The 23,803-nt window shown below is 35.6% G+C and overlaps 1 protein-coding gene across 4 annotated transcripts in view; it reads right to left on the reverse strand.

The window, feature by feature from the left end:
• ERBB4 (erb-b2 receptor tyrosine kinase 4) overlaps positions 1 to 23,803 on the reverse strand; it is a 1,181,951-nt gene that overhangs the window by 163,189 nt on the left and 994,959 nt on the right. For all 4 annotated transcript variants that reach the window (XM_025405288.1, XM_025405286.1, XM_025405289.1 and 1 more), the window contains exon 20: positions 16,676 to 16,861. In XM_025405288.1, the coding sequence (XP_025261073.1) occupies positions 16,676 to 16,861 (186 nt within the window). The remainder of the gene's footprint in view (positions 1 to 16,675; positions 16,862 to 23,803) is intronic.

Below are 23,803 nucleotides of genomic sequence, written 5' to 3' on the forward strand. Positions count from 1 at the left end.
TTTTTTTTTTTGAGACGGAGTCTCGCTCTGTCGCCCAGGCTGGAGTACAGTGGCCGGATCTCAGCTCACTGCAAGCTCCGCCTCCCGGGTTCACGCCATTCTCCTGCCTCAGCCTCCCGAGTAGCTGGGACTACAGGCGCCCGCCACCTCGCCCGGCTAGTTTTCTGTATTTTTTAGTAGAGACGGGGTTTCACCGTGTCGGCCAGGATGGTCTCGATCTCCTGACCTCGTGATCCGCCCGTCTCGGCCTCCCAAAGTGCTGGGATTACAGGCTTGAGCCACCGCGCCCGGCCTCTTAACTTTTTTTTTAAGGTACAATAAGATAAAGTAGAAAAGAACACATCGTAAGTATACAGGTGAATAACACTTCACAAATTGAGTACACCCATGTAAGTGTCACCCAGATGATGAATAGTAATGATATCATGGAAGCCATTCCATCCATATTGGCTAGATTTTTATGGAAATCTTAAACTTACATAGAAATTAGCACAAGACTATTATTTTATTTAGCACTCAAAGCATTCTTGATGAAAGTTTTATAAATTCTACTTCATTTTAGTAGAATAACTTCAATAAATCTTAATATGTACCACAAAGCATATAAACATAGATGGGATGAATCATTCATTCTAATTTTAAAAATAAAGTAACTCTGATTTTAGGGCTCAACTCAGTCTGGCATTTAATCTACAAAGGACTTGATAACAAAATCCATGGCTCAAAGCTTGTGTACTACAATTTCTAGGAGTAAGGTCCCATTAGTAAACTGCATTCATGCTAATGTGCTTGCTTGGGGCGATAATCATTAGAGTTCCTAGTTCTCGTTCTTGCCAGGGAAAGTACACCAAGAGTGGGTGATGTAGTATTGTAATTATACAATTAGCCTTGTCAAGGCATGGAGCATTGGGAATAGTTAGATCTTGAAACCTGAAATGTGACTAGCTGATAGATGACTATCATTAAGCTCATCTTTTGTTCACTTTGTGATGAGGTAGAGACTGAACTTAGGAAAAGGCTCCTTAATGAAGGATAAAATCCTTGATCCAGAGCCACTCTGCTTCATGCGCTCATCACCACTCAGCTCACCCTCTCTCCCTTTCTACAACTACACGTATATTTTGTTCATATTTTACCTTAGCCAAATAAAACATCATGAACAGTTGACAAAAAGCTCTTTTTAATCAATCAAATTTAGATAATAGAAAGTGAAATTTGGTACAAATACTGTTTAGCCTAATACTTTTAATCGTCACAATAATAGCTGTCAACATTCTATATCCCTTTTCACACATACATATTTAATTGGGTATTGTAGAATTGTGGCTACATAGAATGATTCTATATTCAAAGTATAAATTATTCTTATTAGTATATTGATGTTCAAGGTGTGTAAAAATAGTACATATGCATACATATATATTTATGTGTATATGCCTGTGTACACATATATATACATAGTATAAAAGCATTATATATTTTGTTTTATCACATGATACTAATAAGAATTATCCTAAATTTTTTAACTTTCTTATAGAAGAAAAGATTGGCATAAAGCCTTAACTGCTTGTTCTCATTCACTTTCAGTCTGTATTCATTATTAACCTAAGTTTCCTCCCTTGTGGCTCAATGCCCTTTGGGGTTTATTGGGCTTTCTTCTGTAATCAAAGTGATCTGCTAAGCCACTTTCCTATGGTTAAATGAGGGTGTACAAGTAGGAATTTAGATGTTCCCACTAGGTAAGTATGAGAGGATATAATGCTTCCTGATTGGTGTTGCGCCCCTTCTAGGTTACATAACTACACAGGCCCTTTTCTTCATAGTCATCATTATACTATATTTTTGTACAAATCCATACAGGATACCCTTTGAAGTAAGACTGACAAATTGCTAATGCTAGAATCAAACTTAGTGTCCAGAATATTGTATGCCCATTTTAACATGCAAAACACAAACGTTCAGAAGATGTTTTTAAAAAGAAGTCATTATTACAAATATTGATCATGACAAGACTTGAGCGCATTTAGAAATAAATAAGTAGGAGTGGATGTGGTTGTAAAGGGATGGCATGAGGCCATGAAATAGCTCTACATCTTGATTGTGGTGGTGGTTATATGAATCTACACATTTGATAAAACTTCATAGAACTGAACACGCACATACACACACACAAATTTGTGTAAACCCAGTGAATCTGAAAAAGTTATGCAGATTTTACTAATGTCAGTTTCCTGATTATAATACTGTATTATAGTTATACAAGATGTTATTATTGGAGAAAATGGATGAAGGACAAATGAAATCTCTCCTTAAATTTTTGATAACTTCCTGTGAATCTACAATTATTTCAAAATAAAAAGTTGTATTTTTTTAAGAGCTATCTAGAGAAAAAAAATTGGTTGTGATCAATTGTGGAAGTAAGTTAATCTGTGTTTCATCTTCAGTCCCATTACAGTTTTTCTGTTTCCAAGCAAATCACTTGACATTCTCATTCTTTGTTTCTCCTATTTTCAGAAATATGCAAGTCTATCTCCAGATTACTATAAACATCTTGAAATCTATGGGAAAAATAAAATCATATGCACACATCTGAGAGATCATAAATATATATCACAACTTCCTGAGAACACTATTGTTAACACCCGTCTAACTCTATAGTTTTAGAAACAAAAGCCATGGGGGAGCAATAAACTAGATATGCCAGTCCTCCTACTTTGATTTTGCATTTGAGAAAATCACTGTGCTCCTAAAATCTGCTACAATATCAAGCCTCAAAAAGTCATGACTAACTGATGAAATTGTGTGAGCACTTTACACACATGAAATATAATTTAATCCATTTGGATTGGGTAGCTTTCACTTTTCTGTTAAAAAAAAAAAAAAGTACCTTAAAAGTACTAGCTAAAACATAAATTCACAGTAAAGAAATTAAGTTCTTTACTTTCTGGGTGTGAATGGCAGCTGAATAACAAACCCTTTGCCATTTATAGAAAGGAGTAACTTACAAGCTGAATTAGAGTTGCTCAGCATGCCAAACAAAGCTACAGGCAAAGCAAAGCAAAAGGGAAACTTGCTATTTTATAGGTTAGACAAGAAAAAGCCTAAATGACTTTTCTAAGTGAGAGATCTTCATATTTCATGCAAACCCCAGGAAATAATTAAGGCTTCAGTGGAATTCTGGGACCTGTGCTCTATAAACCGCCTCAATAAACTTCATTTTCATCTGGTAGTATAGAGATTGTCTCTTATCCCTTACTACCCTTTAAATACCGTCCTCCTCTAGGGCAATGAAAATTTGGCACATAAATAAAAAGCATAAAATTGTTTCAGGGAGGGGATGAACATGGTTCAAATTCAACCAGGTGCTTTATTACCGATTTGGGAGGTTGTAATGTTATTAGACAAACTGATAGAAAGATCAAGAGGGAAAACTATTGGCGGAAAGGGAAGATAAAAAAAAAAATTGGGAGATAAACTAAAAACACAAAAAGTATTTCAAAGCAAAAGTAAGCTAGCTGCTTCAAGTAAAATTCTATAGAGAAAAAATTCATTAGCTCATTTAAAAAATTATCACAAGAGGTATATGACCTCGTATTTTAGACCAACTCTCTATCACGCTGTAGTCGTTATAGAACCTAAATTACAAACAAAGGGTCCACAGGTGTTACAGTCAGGGCTTGGGGCTGGTGCTGGATGTCAGTTAATCTGAACTGGGATATCCGGGTGGCAGAGCAGTTATGGATTCAGGTCTTGGCTCTGTCACTGAAAACTGTGACCTTACCTGGACTCTGTCACCTGCTTATGTTTCAGTTTTCCCATCTCCAACACAGCACATTAGACGGTCTTAAAGCTGGTTTCTGTGAGGATCTAAGAGAATCCTTAGGGTTCCATGAAGCCCTGTCTACACGCTTCTGCTGCTGCAATTAGGTTTGGTTTTATTTGTTTCGATTTTAAAGTAAGATTTCACATGAAACAAATTCATGCCTCAAGAAAATTTAAAATCATGAACTAGATCTTCTGGGGCTCCCTCCTGCACCAATATTTCAATAGGCTCTGGTAATCATTTTTAGATTCACCAGTTCCACGGAAGAAACTTTTCTGGGCTGGGTTCTTTCTGTGTCAATTTGTAATTGTTTTCCTTTCCTTGTGTAGAAACAGCAGCAAAATGGCATTATTAAAATATCAATTGATGTTTTGTGCTTGCTACTTCTGAATAAATAGGAAATTTGTTGTGTTTCTAATCTGGGTTCCCTACGTGGAAAGGGTTTTTGTACTGCAAGATGTAAAATTGCAATTCTGCAGCACCAGCACCCAGAAAATAAGTCTCACTTAGGTTTTGTTGCCTGAGAAATTGACTTATTTCTAGCAATGGAGGTGGAACATGGAAAAGGCAGAACTCAACCACCTAGAAAACAAAAGGCTAGTTTCTTTCAGACTGAAAAGGGAAGGTAGAATCACTGGTGACAGTTCTAGAGGGGTCTAGGAGTGGGATTAGGTAGGGAGACCTATGTTCCTACTGTTACACTATACTCACAAAGGTGCTTGGCTTCTCATGGGATGGTGAATGCATGAATATCCAGGCCCTGGAGGACTGAGCAACATGAGATAAAGGTATATGGGACTATGCCCTAGCCACGCTGATGGGTTAGGAAAGTTATGTGGCAAAGAGCCTCATCACCCCAGTCACCCCAGTCTAGTTCTGCTGATAGAAAGCCTATACCCTACTCTGACATGTAAGTGAGCCCAGGCAAAATCCCAGAGCCACCCAGCAGACCACCAGCAGGTTTCAGATTCCTGAGCAATGAACAAGTATGTGTCAAATAAAATAGAGAAGAAGACAGTTATTTGGAAGCTAGATAATTTTGCCTGGCTGAGAGATTGGAGGGTTCTGCTGTGATGGGGGTGAACAAGCAGCACTTTTATGAGCCACCGACAAAATTCAGAAAAATGGAATCCCTGCTCCTGTTTGTTCAGCACTTTGTATGCCTCTTCAGGTTCTTCAGTGTCGCTAGAAAGAACCCTGTTGGAACTTCCTTATACACGATAAAGTGGAACTTCAAGCCAGTTCTAATAGGTGCTCACCAAGCCAAAATACTTCTCCCACAGCTTTATTGAGGTATGACTGACAAATAAAAATTGAATGTATTTAAAATGTACAACCAGATGTTTTGATATATGTATGCATTGTGAAATGATGACCACCATTAAGCTAACTAACAAACGTATCCTTCACCTCACCCTAGTTACCATTTTTGTGTATGTGTGTAGTAAGAACATCGAGATTTACTCTCTTAGCAATTTTCAAATATACAACACATCATTATTAGCTATAGTCACCCTTCTGTACCTTAAGTCTATACATTTATTCATCATATAACTGCAAGTTTGATCGACAGCTCTTTTCTTCTACCCCAAAGCCCCTGGTAGCCACCATTCTACTCTCTAATACTATAGAATAATTATAATTTAGGAAAAAATAATGTACTATTCCTTAAATCTGATATATCTGACCACACCTATTTCTGATTGACATGAGGAAAGAGGAAATGACGAGGAAAACTTGTCTGGAGAAGACTTGTCTTTTGGCTTCTGGCTTTCCTGGGTCTCCAGCTTGCCAGTTGCTTATTTTAGGACCCATCAACCTCCATAATCTCATGCCCTCATTCCTTAGAATATATAAAATTCCTATATGTATATATTTTCCTATATGTATGTTTCCTATATATATTTTCCTATACATATATTTTCCTATATATATTTTTCTATATATGTACACACTAAGTTTATTTCTTAGAATAAATATATATAGGCATATATATATAAATATACATGCATTTTATTGGTTCTGTTTCTCTCTAGAAAGCAATATACTTAATATGATTTTTAAATTAATCAATTAATTGTTCCTGGTTAGATCATGGCTGTAATTTTCCTTTGGGATTCAATTCTCAAATCTCTAATTATGACATGTCCTAAGAAATATCCTCAGACGCCACAAGAATTCTATTATTAGGTTCCCCCGCAACCACCTTTTGTTGGGGAGGGGACAGGGTCCCACTCTGTCACCCAGGTTGGAGTGCAGTGGTGCAATCACACTGCTCACTGCAATCTGCGTCTCGCTGGCTCAAGTGATCCTCCTACCTCAGACTGACTTTTTAATAAGAAAAAAAAATTAAACACTGTATCTCCGTGAAATAATCAATGACTTGTCCATGTTTCTGAGTTTAGTTCTTCTTCCTTAGACTAGTATGCAGTATGACCCTGGGAGAGTCACTGAAGGTATTTACTGTGAATAAAATCTTACCATCAAGTTAGATTCATGCCGCTGAGATACACAAAAGATCTAATGACAATTAATCACACTATATAGTGTATTCAAATTTATATGATAGCAGTAAAAATGATAAATCATAAGCTATCATCTTTTTTCTTCCAAAATGTGGTTATATAATTACAAGAAATTTATTTTGATTTTAACGGTGTATTGTCATTAAAGGGAGTTTAGCTATGCCACTAATACTGTGACTTCTAATTTCAATATTTACCTTTTATTGTGACTTCATAAAATATAAAATTTTTTTCTGTGTCCAAATATACCCAAGGAATGCATTCAATCTATTAGTATTCACAAACAGTATTAAGTGTCTCTATTACATGACTAACTGTATTAATAAGTGCCAATTTTACATTTTCTATGATGTTAGTAGGGTTATTTCTCTTCTCTAGACTATTATTTTTTTAAAGTTCTATAATTTGCATAGACATGCATATGACTGAGGTCATATCTACACAAAGCATCTGGTCTTGACCAGAATTCAACTAGAAATGTCATCACCCAGTTCATGCATTTAAATGACATCAGACATTCATATCTGAATTTAATTTTAATTCATGCAGAAGGAAATGGCTGGATTGAATAAGAAACTAAGTTTCTTGCCACTCCATAATTACTACTAGAGAAAAATAGAAAAGAGGAAAGAAAGAAGGTAAATGAAGGCTCTCCTCGTGTAACATATTCAAGCCTTAAGGAAGGCTTCACATCTGTCACAGAAGAGGAATTCATTTCTTAACACAAGAATCTGCTCTCTTTCCAATCATTGTGAACCATGTTTTTAATATGAAAGAAGTTCTTCTCTCCACTTTGCCCCTTCCACTAACTCCCACTCTGCCACCAATAGTAAAGAAAAATAAAGCCCACAGATACCTGTCCCTGGGCCACAAAAATAATCAGGTTTCATTAGGTCCAATTAGAAATATGACATGGACATTCAAAGTAATTTGGTGATAAAGTAGAGTTGGAAATAAAAAAAAATTGAGAAAATCTATTAAACTGGTCCCAAATTATACTAAACTTTGAACAATACTAATTTTCTCTGAAAATATAAATGTTAGAATCAATCTGTTTGCAAAAATACACTGAAAAAGTCTTTATTTATAAGCAGAATCTAAATTATTTTGGTTAGACACACTAGGTTAATTTTAATTCTTAAAAATATTGAATACTTTTTTTTAAAATTTTTGGAAGAAGTTTAGGTTGAGTGAGTATACAACTTAATCAGGTAATCTGTGAATCATCTTGAAGGCTACAATGGACCAGTGACATATTTTTAGAATCATCTTTTCAACTAGTTTCAGTGGCAAAACACCAAAAAAAAAAAAAAAAAAAAAAAAAAAGAAAGTCCTTGGAACCTTACATCTGAGTTTAACTGCAAATCAATTAGAGCACTGGAAAAAAAAATCTGTAAATAAGCCAGCAAAGCTCTGAGGAAGGTTTTAGGATTTTGAAAAATAATAGTGGCCTATACTCAGTATTCAGGCTTTACAAATACAGCATCAGTGATACATGTATCATAAGAAAGCTACAAATGATAGTTTCCTTAGAGCAAAGTCAGAAACTAAAATTTTTGCAGGAATAGTAAGTCAAACCAATATTAACCTTTTCTAGCTTGAGATTGAAAAGTTAGAATTTTTTCTTTGCTCCTCTTCAGGAATAGATTGTCTTAAGAATTTCCCCTGAGCTCAGTTCTTTGCCAGTTCACTGGTGGTTTCACATGTTTTAAATATTCCAAATAATACAATTTTTTTTTTTTTTTTTTTTTTGAGATGGAGTCTCACTCTGTCACCCAGGCTGGAGTGCAGTGGCACCATCTTGGTTTGCTGCAAGCTCCACCTCCTAGGTTCAAGCGATTCTCCTGCCACAGTCTCCCGAGTAGCTAGGACTGCAGGCACTACCATGCCCAGCAAACTTTTTTGCATTTTGTTTTTAGATGGAGTTTCGCTATGTAGCCCAGGCTGGTTTCAAACTCCTGACCTCAGGTGATTCACCCGCCTTGGCCTCCCAAAGTACTGGGATTGTAGGCGTGAGCCACTGCGCCCAGCTCAATAATACAATTTTTAACATAAAAATTAGAAGTCAAGATAAGAGCACAAGCATCCTAGGAACCTGTGTAGGAAAGTATATGCGGATGAGAGACTCAGGTTCTTTGTTCCAAAGGCCAAAAATATTGAATATTAAACATGAGATTCCCTGCTCTTCTCAGCCTGGTATGGTCTATGAACAAATGCTAAATCTTTTCTATCTTAAATTTTAAGAGTCATATTTTTAAATGATGGTATTTTTTTAATGTCATAATTAGGGTATTATAATTATAAACTTATGTCTATCCTTATTGTAGTGATTTCAGATGTTATCCAAAATGACACATAGTTTACATTCTTACTTTATGCCAAACAGTAAGTTTAGCACATTACAAACATCATCTTTTTCTTAAAATTATCCTACTAAATAGGAAGTACTGTTATCCCCCTTTTCAGGAGCACAGAGAGATTAACTAATTTACCAAAGTTCACACAGTTAGTAAGTGATACAGATGAGATTTGAACTCAGAATCTGTAGGGTAAACACAAACAGTACCAGACTACACATTTTAAATTCTTATTTTACAGTGTCACTTGTAATTAGTATCTATAACCCATAGTAGCTCACGGAATTGTTTTGGGTTTGATTTATTTCAATTGTTACAACATTGTTTGAAAAAGTTCCTCCACAAATATTCATCTAGCACTTTCTCCTGAAAATGTGGCATAGATGCTGATGATAAAATATTTTCTCATGAAGATAATAAGTATTAGTCATGATAGAAGTTTTTCTTTTATGGAATTAATGATGAGACACAACTACAGATAAAATGGTATGCTCCCCTTCAGTCCTCTAAATCCAGAGTGCCGTTGAAGGAAAGCAAGCCACTTTAAGCTGCAGTGATGTGCATGTGTACAGAGAGGAAAGAATGCAGAGTGGTTTGGAGACCCGGCTCAGGAGTAAGAATTATCTGGTATAGCACTCAGGCATTTCAATATATTTGTGTGTCCTTTTGGACTTAACTTCCCATTTTCCTCATCTATAAACTGGGGAAATAATGATCCATATCTGCTAGAGTTTCAGTAAAGATTTAAAAACACAATGTACATAAAGCACCAAGGATATGCCAGGCGTGTAATACGTGCTTGATCTAAATGGACTCATTCATTGTCAATGTTATTCCAATGCAGCTCTGGACCCAGAGCCACACATTCCCACCCACAGAGCACACGCAGTACCAGAGAGGAAGTGGGCCTAGAAGGGCCTGCAGGTACAGGCAGCTGCTAGAAGCTGGGGTGATGCTCTCCCCACTTTCCTGTAGACACCACAGGTACTATCTGCCTGTTGTCACACAGTTCATATGCTTGCTTGTGATGGAACCTCGTTCTCAGGATCTGTGCTTTTTTCCACTTTGCTACACTGTCTAAGGTGGCTTTTAACTGGAACCCAAGTGCAAATAAAGGTTGGTATTCGGCACCTGACTTCGTGTAGAGAAAACAGTCCTTTTGGTCACTCACAGACCACAACAGTCAGTCATGATTTTGTTGAATAATCAAAGCTGAACTCGTACATGTTAGGGTCAGTTAAGGATGTCTGCTTTGGGCAACAGCCTACTTTTGGTCTTATATTAAATTAATATCTGAGTTAAACAAAAACGAAAACACCTCACATACACTATTCAGAATCTGCTAAATTGTCTTTTAAAAACTGCTTGCCCAACTTATTAGCAACAACTATAAAAGAAGAAATTCTCATGATTTCCTAGTATCCTGGATTCATAAGCATCAAGAAAGCATATGGTATTATATGAGCATGAAATAATAACATGGACTGCTCTGCTTACCAAATTCAGTCAAGTCCAAAGGCAACAAATGCAGAGTGAACATGACTGTCTATAAGAAACAAACAATTTTGGTGTTTAAGTTTGTGTTTTCCATCACATAAAATGTTGTAGAATGATGAACTAATGGAAAAATGGAAAGAAAACTTACAATACAAATGAGAATATTTTGCAAAACACTTCATTATAAGGAAGCCCATCAGACTAACAGTGGACCTCTCAGCAGAAACCCTAAAAGCCAGAAGAGATTCAGGGCCAACATTCAACATTATTAAAAAAGAGAAATTTCAACCAGATATTTCATATCCAGGGAAACTAAGCTTCATAAGCAAAGGAGAAATAAGATCTTTTTCAGACAAGCAAATGTTGAGGGAATTTGTAACCATCAGACCTGCCTTACAAGAGCTCCTGAAGGAAGCACTAAATGTGGGAAAAAAAAGACCATTACCAGTCACAGAAACACACTGAAGTACACAGATCAGTGACACTATAAAGCAACCACACGAACAAGTCTTCATAATAACCAGCTAACATCACGATGACAGGATCAAATCCACACATTTCAATAATAATCTTGAACGTAAATGGGCCAAATGCCCCAATTAAAGGCACAGAGAGTAGCAAGCTGGATAAAGGCACAAAGTGGCAACTAAGACCTATTGGTATGCTGTATTCAAGAGACTCAACTACATGCAATGACAACAATAGGCTCAAAATAAAAAGATAGAGAAAAATCTACCAAGCAAATGGAAAAGAGAAAAAAATAGGGGTTGCAATTCTAATTTCAGAAAAAATAGACTCTAAACCAAAAAAGATCAAAAAAGACAAAAGGCAGCATTACATAATGGTAAAGTGTTCAATTCAACAAGAAGATCTAACTATCCTAAATATATATGTGTGCAACACAGGAGCACTGAGATTCAGAAAGCAAGTGCTTAGAGACATTCAAAGATATTTAGACTCCTACACAATAATAGCGGGAGACTTCAATACCCCACTGACATTATCAGACAAATCATTGAGACAAAAAAATTAACAAAGATCTTCAGGACCAAAATTCAGCACTAGATTAAATGGACCTGATAGAAATCTACAGAATTCTCCATCAAAAACAATAGAATATACTTTCTTCTATTTTTAGAAAAATAAAATTATTTTTTATTTTTTAAATTTTTTGTGTGTACATAGGTGTATATACTTATGGGGTACAGAATATACATTCACCTCATTGCCACATGGTACATGCTCTAAAATCAACCACATAATTGCACATAAATACTCCTCAGCAAATGCAAAAGAACTGAAATTGTAACAGTCACTCTCTCAGATCACAGTGCAACAAAAATGAAATTCAAGACTAAGAAAATATTGACATTCTTCACAGAACTAGAGAAAACTATTTTAAAATTCATATGGAACCAAAAAAGAGCCTGAATAGCCAAAGCAATCCTAAACATAAAGAACAAAGCTGGAGGCATCATGTTACTCAACTTCAAGCTATACTACAGGGCTATAGTATCCAACACAGCATGGCACTGGTACAAAACCAGACACATAGACCAATGGAATAGAAGAAAGAACCAGGAAATAAGGCTGCACACCTTCCACTATCTGATCTTTGACAAACTGACAAAAAACAAGCAATGGGGAAAAGATTTCCTATTTAATAAATGGTGCTGTAATAACAACTGCCTAGCCATATGGAGAAGATTTAAACTGGACCCCTTCCTTACATCATATACAAAAATCAGCTCCAGATAAATTAAAAATTGTAATGTAAAACCCAAAACTATAAAAAAACATGGAAGACAACCTAGGCAATACCATTCAGGACATAGGCATGGGCAAAGATTTCATGATGAAGATACCAAAAGGAATTGCAACAAAAACAAAAATTGACAAGTGGGATTTAATTAAATCGAAGAGCTTCTTCACTGCAAAAGAAACTATCCACAGAGTGAAAAGACAACCTACAGAAAGGGAGAAAATTTTTGCCAACTATGCATTTGACAAAGATCTAATATCTAGCATCTATAAGGAACTTAAACAAATAGACAAGAAAAAAAGAACCCCATTAAAAATTGAGCAAAGGACTTTTTTTTTAAAAGAAGTTGTACATGCGACCAACAAGCATATGAAAAAAAGCTCAACATCACTGATCATTAGAGAAATGCAAATCAAAACCACAAAGAGATACCATTTCATACCAATCAGAATGCTGTTGAGGTTGTGGAGAAAAAAGGAACATTTATACGTTGTTGTATGGTGGGAGCATAAATTAGTTCAACCACTGTGGAAAGCAGTCTAGCAATTCCTCAAAGAACTAAAAGCAAAAGTACCATTCAACCCAGCAATCACCTTCCTGGGTATATACCCACAGGAATATAAATAATTCTATTATAAAGACACATGCACAGGTATGTTCATTGCAGCACTCTTCCCAATAGCAAAAACACAGAATCAACCTAAATACCCATCAATGGTAGACTGAATAAAGAAAACGTGGTACATATACACCTTGGAATACCATGCAGTCATAAAAAAGAAGAAGGTCATATCCTTTGCAGGGACACGGATGGAGCTGGAGGCCATTATCCTTAGCAAACTAACAAGGAACAGAAAACCAAATACCACTTGTTAGCACTTATACGGGGAAGCTAAATGATGAGAAAGCATGGATAGATAGAGGGAAACATACACTGGAGCCTACTTTAGGGTGAAAGGTGGCTGAAATCAATACAAATTTATTCTCTTACAGCTCTGTAGGTTGAAAGTCCACCGTCAGTTTCACCAGGCTATAAAATCAAGGTACAGGCAGGCCTGTATTTCTTCTGGAGATTCTAAGAGAGAGTCTGTGTGCTTATCCTTTCCAGCTTCTAGAGGTGCCTACATTCCTCAACACATGGTCCCTTCCTCCATCTTCAAGGTGCACCACTCAGCTCTGATCTGTTTGTATGTCTCCTGTCTCCTGCTCTGATCCTCCTGCTTTCCATTTACAAAGACCCCTGTGATTACAATGGGCCGATCTGGATAATCCAGGAAAATCTCATCTCAAGATCCTTAATTTAATTACATCTGCAAAATCCCTTTTAACATGTAAAGCAACATTCACAGATTCTGGGGATAGAATGTATTAGCATCTTTGGGGGTGGGATATTATTCAGCCTACCACAGGTAGATACCATTTATTATGTTCTTTTTGCAGATAAGAAAAATATATAGTAATTATTAATACCACCATATACAATGAGAAACAAGAATTCAGAGGCTAAACAACACAAACTCACAAAACTTAAAAGTGGGCACCAACATATAGTTTCTAACCTTAAGTCTGATCCCACTACACAATTCTGCTCACAAAGTAGAAAGAAATAATAAAGGAAGGATTCCCTGCTTAAGGGTAAATTTTGTTATTTTCTTGGGTTAAAAATAATTACTATATATTTATTGAATGACTAACTGTAAGTAAGATCCAATTTTAGGTTCCGGTAATAAATAAGAATCAGATATAGTCAGTCTCAAGGTAATCCTTCATCTTTCCATATATTTAAATACCTATAATTCCTAAATGTATATATACAGTACTGACCGAATTTAATTACCTCATTAACATTCCCAGTTTCATGTTCTATAAACTTTTCCAATGTGCCAAGTCTGAAACTGAACTCTTGATTTTTTCCTACAAATGTTCACCCCCCATCCTTCACCATACTCCCCTCCCTCACCACCTACAGCTAATCAATAATTGAATACCTTAAATTTTGCCCCTCAAATATATCTTAATTCCATCTACTTCTCCTTATTGGCATTGCCTCCAGATTCCTAATTAGTATCTTCATTTTCATTCTTATATCGCCTCAATCTAACCTCCATACATAAACTAGCATGATCTATTTAGAATATAAATGAGATTATGTCAATTGCATGTTAAAATACTTCAATAACTACCTACAGCACTTATAATAAAATTCAAACTTTTCTTGCTGTACTGGGTAACCATATAACATGGTCTGTTTAGGACTCTTCTGCGCCTGTCGTCCCGGTATAACTAGTAATACAGTCTCCTTTCATGCCTAAAATTATTCCATTTGGGTGATAAGTCTCTTGATCACCACATCTGTAGAGCCCTGTGTGATCTTTCTTTTGCCTAAATATTATTCTCATAGCTGAAGCCTTCTCCCTCAGGACTCAGTGTCTTCTCTTAAGTCTCCCCAGCAGTTGGCTTTCTTTAAAATCTGAACCACAGTATTCAATCCTATAGTTAATTCTTTCATTTGTTGAATGTCTGTTCAATCCATTAGGGTGCTCAGAGAGAACCAGGCCCATATCTGCAGTGTTTACACCTACATACCTCAGTCAGCATCGTATCTGAAACATGATAAAAGCCCACCAGTACCTGTTGAAGATTAATGACTAAACAAGCTTACCATATAGGCAGAGAGATAGTAAATGTATAGTATGACATTTACATGATATAAATGTGTTCAAGATATCAACTACCAAAATTAATACGAAAAAGAAAATAATTACTTCTGCCTGCAGAGAAGGGTTGATTAGGAAAGACTCCATAAATGGAGGATGCCCAAACAGTGCTGATGGATGAATAAGATCACGCAGTGTGAACCAAGAAGCCAAGAGAAGACTTCTAAGCTTAGGGGATGGCATTTGCAAAGGCAAAAATGTATAAAACTGTGATTATTCAGGAAACCCAAAGTAGTTTATCGTATTAGAGTGTACAATGTTGTATAAATGATATATTAATAACACAAACCTTAAGGACAAAACCTAAATTGTAGACACCACAGCAGAAAATATAGAGAGCGCTAACAAATTTGAAGCTTAGCGTTTTTGTTTTTGTTTTTTGAGACGGAGTTTCCCTCTTGTTGCCCAGACTGGAGTGCAATGGTGTGATCTCAGCTCACTGCAACCTCCACCTCCCAGGTTCAAGCAATTCTTCTGCCTCAGCCTCCTGAGTAGCTGGGATTACAGGCATGTGCCACCACGCCCAGCTAATTTTGTATTTTCAGTAGAGACAGAGTTTCTCCATGTTGGTCAGGTTGGTCTCAAACTCCTGACCTCAGGTGATCCACCTGCCTTGGCCTCCCAAAGTGCTGGGATTCCAGGCATCAGCCATTGCACCCAGCCTGAAGCTTAGCTTTATTTTCATTTACAGTCCTAGAATGATTTGATAAATTCTATTGCATATTTAACTCACCTTATAAATTATAGAAGTTCTTAGATAAATCCGTTTCTAAAGTGTTATATTTCAAACTTCATGGCCATAAAGAATCCTCACAGTTGCAGTTATTACATAATAGTCACAAAATTATAATACATAGTCCATAAGGAAACTCTACTGAGAGTTACGGTGTATAGAACTAAGCTGAGCTTTTCTGTCAAATAAATTTTTTTGTTTAAATTTTAATAATTATGTCAAATTTCTTTTTTCTATAATGTGCTTTTATTCGTTATTAGATTATTAAAAAAACAGGTCAAAGCCACTATGTTATGATTTTGGCATTTATATTGTACAAATGTATAGATAAAAATATCTATGGAATCTGAAAAGACTTCGGGTCGTATTTTAATGTAACTAAGAGTTGACACAATACTCATCATTGACCTATTTCTCTAGAAACAGAAAACTACCAAGAAAGATATATGGTATAGATAATCACAAATATTTGCTTTGAACATTTAGAATGTATACTAGAAGTTGTGCACTAGCAGACTGCATGACAAGAATGCTTTGTTTAGACTCCAAAGTGTTTCAAAAATTGACTTAAGATTTAAATTTGGGAAATCACAAAAAATCCAGAATTCTGGCCACTCTTAAAAAAATTAAAAGATAAGATAACTCTAGTAATATTCCCCAAATCACAGTCCCCTAGAAACTAGTAGATGCTCTCTGGTTAACCACAGACCCACCTCCCCCATCACCCCAGACCGCTGCCCTTATATATGTGACATGCCTAAGCCTTTGTGTAAGACTAAAACTCTCAACCATTAACGACCAATTGAAAATCATCAAAAAGACTAAGAATATATTTAGATTTTGCTCATTTGTAATATTGAGAATTAAACACACAGGCTATTTTTAAAAATTGTCTAAATATGAAAAAATTCAGACATTCAACCCTTTCTTTCTTGGATTTTATCAGTTAACTAGACTGTACCAAAACAAATAAGCCAAATAAATCCAGTATAACAATTCCTCCCCCTGACTAGCAAGCTCTTTGTTTTGGCATCTAGTCAATTCAATTAAAATTATACAACCCAATAATCTAAAAATATATATCATGCATTTAATCTGTAGTTTACCTAAAAGTACCTGTCTGTTATGTATATTTCAATGTAGCAAATATACTTTATTTTATTTAAATGGGAAGACAACATATTTTCAATATGAAAACTGTTCTCGGTTAGGAAATATTAACCTGAAAATGTCATTCCCATAGAAATTGACAGGCACTTACCTTAGCTATCTGGACACACCAGTTAAGCAGCAGTTGTGATCCTATGTTATCCTTGTGCTCGTGGACATACTCCAACAGGCAGCCATGGGGCATAAGTTGAGTAACCAGCTGGATGGTTGGGCTCAGACACACACCTAGCAACCGGACTAGGTGCGGATGATCCATACTTGCCATGATCAGAGCTTCCTGTAAAAAAAAAATGCAATACCATCATTTCTACTCAAATTTTCTTGGATTTAGAGTTACTTCCATTGTACTAATGGTGCTGATGATTTTTTTAAAATGTACTCAATGTAGTCAATCAAAATCAAAAGATATTATTTCAGTTATTCTATCTTTAAAGTGATTTAATTCAATAAAATTAAATAAACAACAAAGTCTCTACATGCATTTACATGGAAGCTGTTATACAATAACTGCCTATAAAATTAATAGCAGTATTTTCTCCTTTGTAATATAAGCAACATGAGATTTTATTTATTGCCAAGTAAGTCAAAATGAATTCCAGCTTATATTACGGATTTTTAACCTTTGACCTTTGCTCTAAAGTAAAATAATCTACACAAATTTAGTTAGTTGCGAGTAGAGTAAGGTGAGCTGAACTTCGAAGTCACCCATTATTGGTGTAGAGTTGGACAGCTTACAATGGTGTCAAGTATAAATCATAAATATGGAAATGTAGATAATTACAAGTATTATATCTATTGTCAATTTATATAAAATAATAAACATTTTAATAAGACATTTTGTTTCATAATTTTACCTTTCCTCAAATTTATTTCATTTTCAAAATTATAAGTGATGTCTTAATTCATAGATTCATAAAATTTGAGAGCTGAGACTATAAACATTTGACTACTCTGACTTTTATATTTCATAAAATGAGAAAACTGAGTTACAATTTTGCATCAGAATCATAAAGGCACCACTGCTTAATGGGGATAAAAGTGGACATATGATGGTTATTTAGTGCATCCCAGTTAGCTTCAAACAAAAAGTTATTGTAAGACCCTTTATTGTAATTTGAAATAGATATACCTGTAAAATAAATGTTTATGTACTTTGTTATGGTTTGATTTGTGCTTTTATATTATGAAAGCCAATAAAATATTGTTCATCTCCTATGAAAACAATAGTAAATTTTTGCTTTTTAAAAGCTATGTAATATCACCTACATACTATTCTTGTCAGTAATATTTAATTTGAATCTAATCATAAGGAAAAAATCAGACAAATCCATACTGTAGGACATTCTGCAAAGAAACTGGCTTGTACTTATTTAAAATGTCAATATTAGGAGAAACATAAAAGAAGGGTGTGATGTTCAAACTAACATTTATTACAGAAATAGGGCAATGCTGCATTTTTGGCTCTCGGGTTAAAAAATATATAAAACATTATTGGGACAATTGAGGAAACCTAAATAGGGACTATATATCATGTAATATTATATCAACGTTAAATATTTGAGAGTGATAATGGTATTGCAGCTATGTAAAATAGTATTCTTTGATTTTAGAAGATCCTGAAATCTTTATGGATGAACTATCTTGCGTCTGCAATTCACTTTCAAATAGTTTACTCACACAGGGAAGGAGAGAGAGATATATAATATATGTATATGTATCTATGTGTTTGATGTGTGTATACAAATATATACTCACAAATACTCGCACATACACACGGAGGGTGTAATACGTATATGGCAATTGATTATCAGTTGATTTTTCTACATGAAGGTACAATGTTCATTGTATTACTCCTGAACATTTTATATAACTTTGAAATATTTTAAAATAAAAAAATTAAGGACACAAATTATATTGAGTTTCTGTTTAAGATGGCATGGCAGATTGAATTCACAAATTACTTCCCTTTCCTCTCAATTTCACTATACTGACAAAAAAAGAATTAATTTTAAAAGACAGACACCAACAATCATAGAAAGGAGGCAATAAAGATGGAATAGTAAAAGTAGGAAGTGGCTTATCAGTGTTAGCAACTTGGTAAACATAAGCAATCTGAAGCCTAATTTAATGGAGGGAAACTGAGAAGCAACCCAGTAACGTGTAACACCAAAGGCTGAGGAGTAGTAGTATTACAAACCTCCATAAATGGAGCAAAAGAACTGTTTTCAGCAGGATTGCTTCAGAGTACATTTGGGAAACACTTAGACTACAGATCTCCTTCTCCCCTTTGCCCTTAGGAAATCTTAAACCAAAAGAACTGGACTGTGGATATCAGCCAAAATGGAAAGAGAAGTACTCTGGGGAAAACAGAAGTATTACGTAAATTTACATATGATAAAAATATGGACCATTCTTCCATTCCATCTCCCAAATAGAGCTGTGACTTCAAAATTCTCAAAGTTTTATTTAAACCTAGAATTTTACACCCAGCAGCATTTCAACCAAGTGAATGCGTACAACAGACATGTTCAGATGTGCCAAATCTTAACACATTTACCTTCCGTGCTTCCTTTCTTTGTAAATGTGCTCATAAAAAAGGGACAGGGTGTTAGAAGAGTACATAAAATCAAGGAAACAAACATCAAGCATAAATTATGGAAATACAAAAAATATAGTGAAAAATTTTCTAGAATAAAAGCTATACAACAAACGAAAATAGCAGCCGGCTAAGACTGGAACAGGTCAAGTAGCTCTGGGAAAGGTGACCCAAGAAGATGGAATTGATAGAATGCCTGATGAACTTAAAATACATTAAGAAAATATTTATTTTTCTAGTGGGAGTTGAAGGTCAAATTAGTGATAGATACACAGAAAACTAAGCTAAAGTAAAAAAAGAAGAAATTAACCTGAGATAAAACACAAAGATATGCACAAGAAAGACTCGGAAAGGTGAGGAGCTGTGAGGGGAGTGGATGATGAGAGATTGCTCAATAGGTACAATGTATATTATTTGAGTGCTGGCTACACTAAAAGTATTGACTTCCCCATTATGCAATCTATGTATGTAACAAAATTATACTTGTACTCATAAATTAATGCAAATAAATAAAAAGAAAATCAGACTATACAGCACAGCTGGGAATAGTTACATAATCATAATAGTGTAAACATGAAATACTGATATAATCAGAAATCATGTAACTGTGGGAAAATGAGGGGACAGAGGATGCCCTTCTGGAAAGTGGTGATGGGAGTGGAGTGAAAGGTATATAACCATTGCTGGTTGCAAAAAGTTAGCCTAAGATATGTAGACTAAAAAGAAAAATTTAAGACTTCGCAATATAAGCATATTAGTTAAATATACGTAGTTAGGTAACAGAAGAAATTTCCAAAAAATGAAAGTGATTGATTTGGGCAGTGGAAAATGGGGGCAGGGAAGGGACAGCAGGGTAGCTAGCAGGCTACCTTTCATCATTTGTCTTGTCAAAGTATTTCACTGTTTTATGATTACCTTAAAGCTACTTGTGAGGACATTATCCCCTTTAACCATCCCTATTATTTTACTGCTGCTGAGTTACAGAGTGCCTTCCAAGAGTTATTCAAAAATATGCAGTGTTTGATGGGGTATGTGGATTTCCCAGATCCAGCCAAGGATTTATTGTGAGGTCTAACATTTTATTTTTTCAGTAAGGAAGATAGGGGCAGCATGGGAACATGCCTGGAGAAAGGAGTGATAGAAGACCAAACAAAAGAAGTAAGCTGGTAAAATGCTGTCACTCTCCCTCAAAGGACTTTTCGTTTCTGAGGTTTGGTGGTAAAAGCTGAAATCATTGTTTTTCAGATGGCTTCCAAGTAAAAAAGATACTTTAATTCCCTCTTCCCTAGCTGCCCCAGGGAACAACAAGAGTCACAGAACAGAGATGAGTTTCTATGCTTTCTTGCTGAGCCCATGAGGACTGCAACATGGTGAGGACAGGAAGTTCCGGGAGCACTGTAAGGCATCACACCTAGAAAGGACTTCAGCATACTCACATGGTAGCAGTCAGCAGCAACAGGAGTGGGACCTCTCCAATGGCTCAGAGAGAAGAGACTCAACAGAGGGACCAGAACTGGTAGGAAAGATCACTATAGAAACCACAGAAGCATCCTTACATGCTACCAGTCAGCAGTAACAGGAGTGGGACCTCTCCAATAGCTCAGAGAGAAGAGAATTCATCGTGGGGACCAGAACTGGTGAGAAAGATCACTGTAGATACCACAGGGAGACTGCAGCTAGAAGGCCAGATTATAGGTAAATAGGAGACACCTAACAAGTTTCCAAAATATTTGTGGAGACTGCTTTGGGGTGCGGGGTTTTGCATAATTAACTGAGCCAGAAATCTGTGTTATTACTATTCATGTGGCCTCCTCTGGATTCACAAGGTGAAAACATTTGGTTTCACTTCTTGCGTATCTCAGTAAACATTTGAAATAAAGTAAAGCAATGTAGTTATAAAGAGAGTATGGATGAAAATATTAGCCAACGTAAATGACCTATTATTACCTATTATTTAATCTGGTATTAACTGTATTCACAGTGCAAACCAGAGGGTTCTTTCATTGAATTATAACATGCACATGTAAAAATATATACACACCAACAAATCAGCAAAACATCTAATTAGATTAAATCACTAATTTATGTTTTAAGTCAGATACTTAATTAGATATTAAATATTAGATATCAAATTAAATTAAATTTATACTTATGTTATTTCTTTTTTGGTGGCTCTGGATTTGTGTATATGAAAGTCACCTGTTTACAGTTACAAGTGTGGCTCCACTCCCAGATACTCAGGTTTAGAAGATCTTAGGCATCTCCATTTGTAGCAAGCTCCCTTGTTAAAGGAACTTAGGAAATAGAAAATGTTGAGAACCTCTAGCACATCTCGATGTCTCCATCGAATGTGTGTTTCTATAATCCATTGCAAAAGCAATAACAGGTAATAATTATTTGATCCTTATTATAATCCCATGAAGCAGCTCAAACTCAAAAGTAATTCTCAGCTGCAAAATGAGGAAACCGAAACTCAATGAGAGAACCGGCCCAGGTCATGAGACTTGTTAGTAGCAGGATCAGTAAACACTCAGGATTTTCATTCTGACTGTAGTGTTATGACAGTAAAAATATCATATTTTTTACTTCATTTTCATCAGCACATTTCAGTGTCAACCTTTATCTTTTTAGCAAGACAGCCTCAAACTCCTCACATTAGCCCTGCCTGCATGAATTGGGTCAAATTATCCTTTGCTGGCCGGGCGAGGTGGCTCACACCTGTAATCCCAGCACTTTGGGAGGTTGAGCCGGGTGGATCTCGAGGTCAGGAGTTTGAGACCAGCCTGATCAACACGGTGAAACCCCATCTGTACTAAAAATACAAAAATTAGCCAGGCATGGTGGCACGCGCCTGTAATCCCAGCTACTCAGGAGGCTGAGGCAGGAGAATTGCTTGAATCCAGGAGGTGGAGGTTACAGTGAGCTGAGACTGCACCACGGCACTCTAGCCTGGGCGACAGAGTGAGACTCTGTCTCAAAATAAAAAGAAAATTATCCTTTGCTTCCTGAGGACCAACTAAAATCAAATAATACGTTTGTGCTTACAGGTAAACTGTCATCACTTTACAATATGTTTTCAGAACAAGCCAAATAAAACATTTCTCTCTGATTTACTGAGGGTAGTATTGGATAAATGTTATTTATTAAGGTAAAGAGAATGGTACAATGTAAGGTAGAAGAAAGATTTTGGGGTTACTTTTGCATTTGAAAAGTTTACATTAAGGGGTGTAAAAAAGTCACACGGAAGTTCTCTTTTTAAAAATCTATTAGTAAGTCCTGGCAAAAAGGCTGGGTTTCTATTAAGAAAAATTGCTCATCACACTACAAAGAGTATTTGAATCCAAATTGCAGAGTATTTGCATAATAGTTCTCTTTTTTTGAAGAAAGAAACATGAACAAGACACTAATTGTAGGTTGCATTTTTTTTTTTTTTTCATAAAGGAAATAGCAGATGGCTGGTAGGGAGGATAGGAGAGTAGATAAAGAAAAGGGAATATGAATTTATTTGGAGTGATGAGTGGGATAAAAAGGGGAAAAAATCCCAATATTTTAATCATAGAGTGTCTGGTTTCAATAAATTACTCTGTGTTAAACTTAATGTCCTCTGTTACCTATTTTTGTGTGGGACCTATGGAGGCAACTTTGGAATCTTTGCTGCTGTCACTAGAAAATGTCGCTGAAGACCATAGGAATAAATACAACCTGACAGAGACATTATCTGTTTCTCCAGAAAGAAATTATTCTGTCTTTATTTTCCTTTTTTGCTTTACAATTTTTTTTTTGTCTTGTAGGTAAATTTAAGAGTTTTCTCATTGAACAGAAGGGAATAACGTAACAGGTGCTACAGTAAAAATTCTAAAACAAAAATATTTTTCTTTATAATGAAGTCTTGTGTAAATAAGGACTTTAAAAAAAAAAACATCAAGGGACTACCAAGGTATAGATTAAAAAAGCTCTGAAGCATGTATGTCAAGTCTCTAGCCACATATTATCTATATCTCTATTTCAGCCTGAAGAGAAGACATTTTTGTACGATAATAAGTGAGCAATAACTGTACAATAATAAGTGAGCTATTTTTCACATTCAGCTATCATTCTGCACAACCACCAGATATTTATATCTTTCCACTTTAGTTTCTCATATTATTTAGTGGTTTCACAAAGACAAAAGGGAAGAAAAAGCCATATTGCCAGTGAAAACTTATAGGCTATTCTGTTTTTTAAAATGTTAACTTCAGCCGAACTCTGTTTCATTATATCTATGGACCATTAATGCAATACCCTCCAGCTGAAAACCAGGAAAATCTCATTGCATCAGAGATAGGGAAGATAAAAAGAGAGACAGAGGAAAAGAAAAGACAGACAATTAATGTAAACATATAACACTACGCTTCATGCAACCATCAGCAGATCTGTGAGTGCTTGAAAGAAATGCTGCCCCTAAAGACAGTGAGAGTGCTAGTCATGAAGAACGCAAAGAAGATAAAGACGGCCACAATGATGAAAAATAAAATAAAATCACTGGTCCATAATAATTTTTTTACTAACTTGCTTTGCTGCAGATGGTACGAAGATAATAAAATAAATGAAATCAGCATCTGTTCCTTCATGTCTAGAATAAAT

The sequence above is a fragment of the Theropithecus gelada genome, chromosome 12, assembly GCF_003255815.1.
Source record: "Theropithecus gelada isolate Dixy chromosome 12, Tgel_1.0, whole genome shotgun sequence".
In the NCBI taxonomy this organism is placed as follows: Eukaryota; Metazoa; Chordata; class Mammalia; order Primates; family Cercopithecidae; genus Theropithecus; species Theropithecus gelada.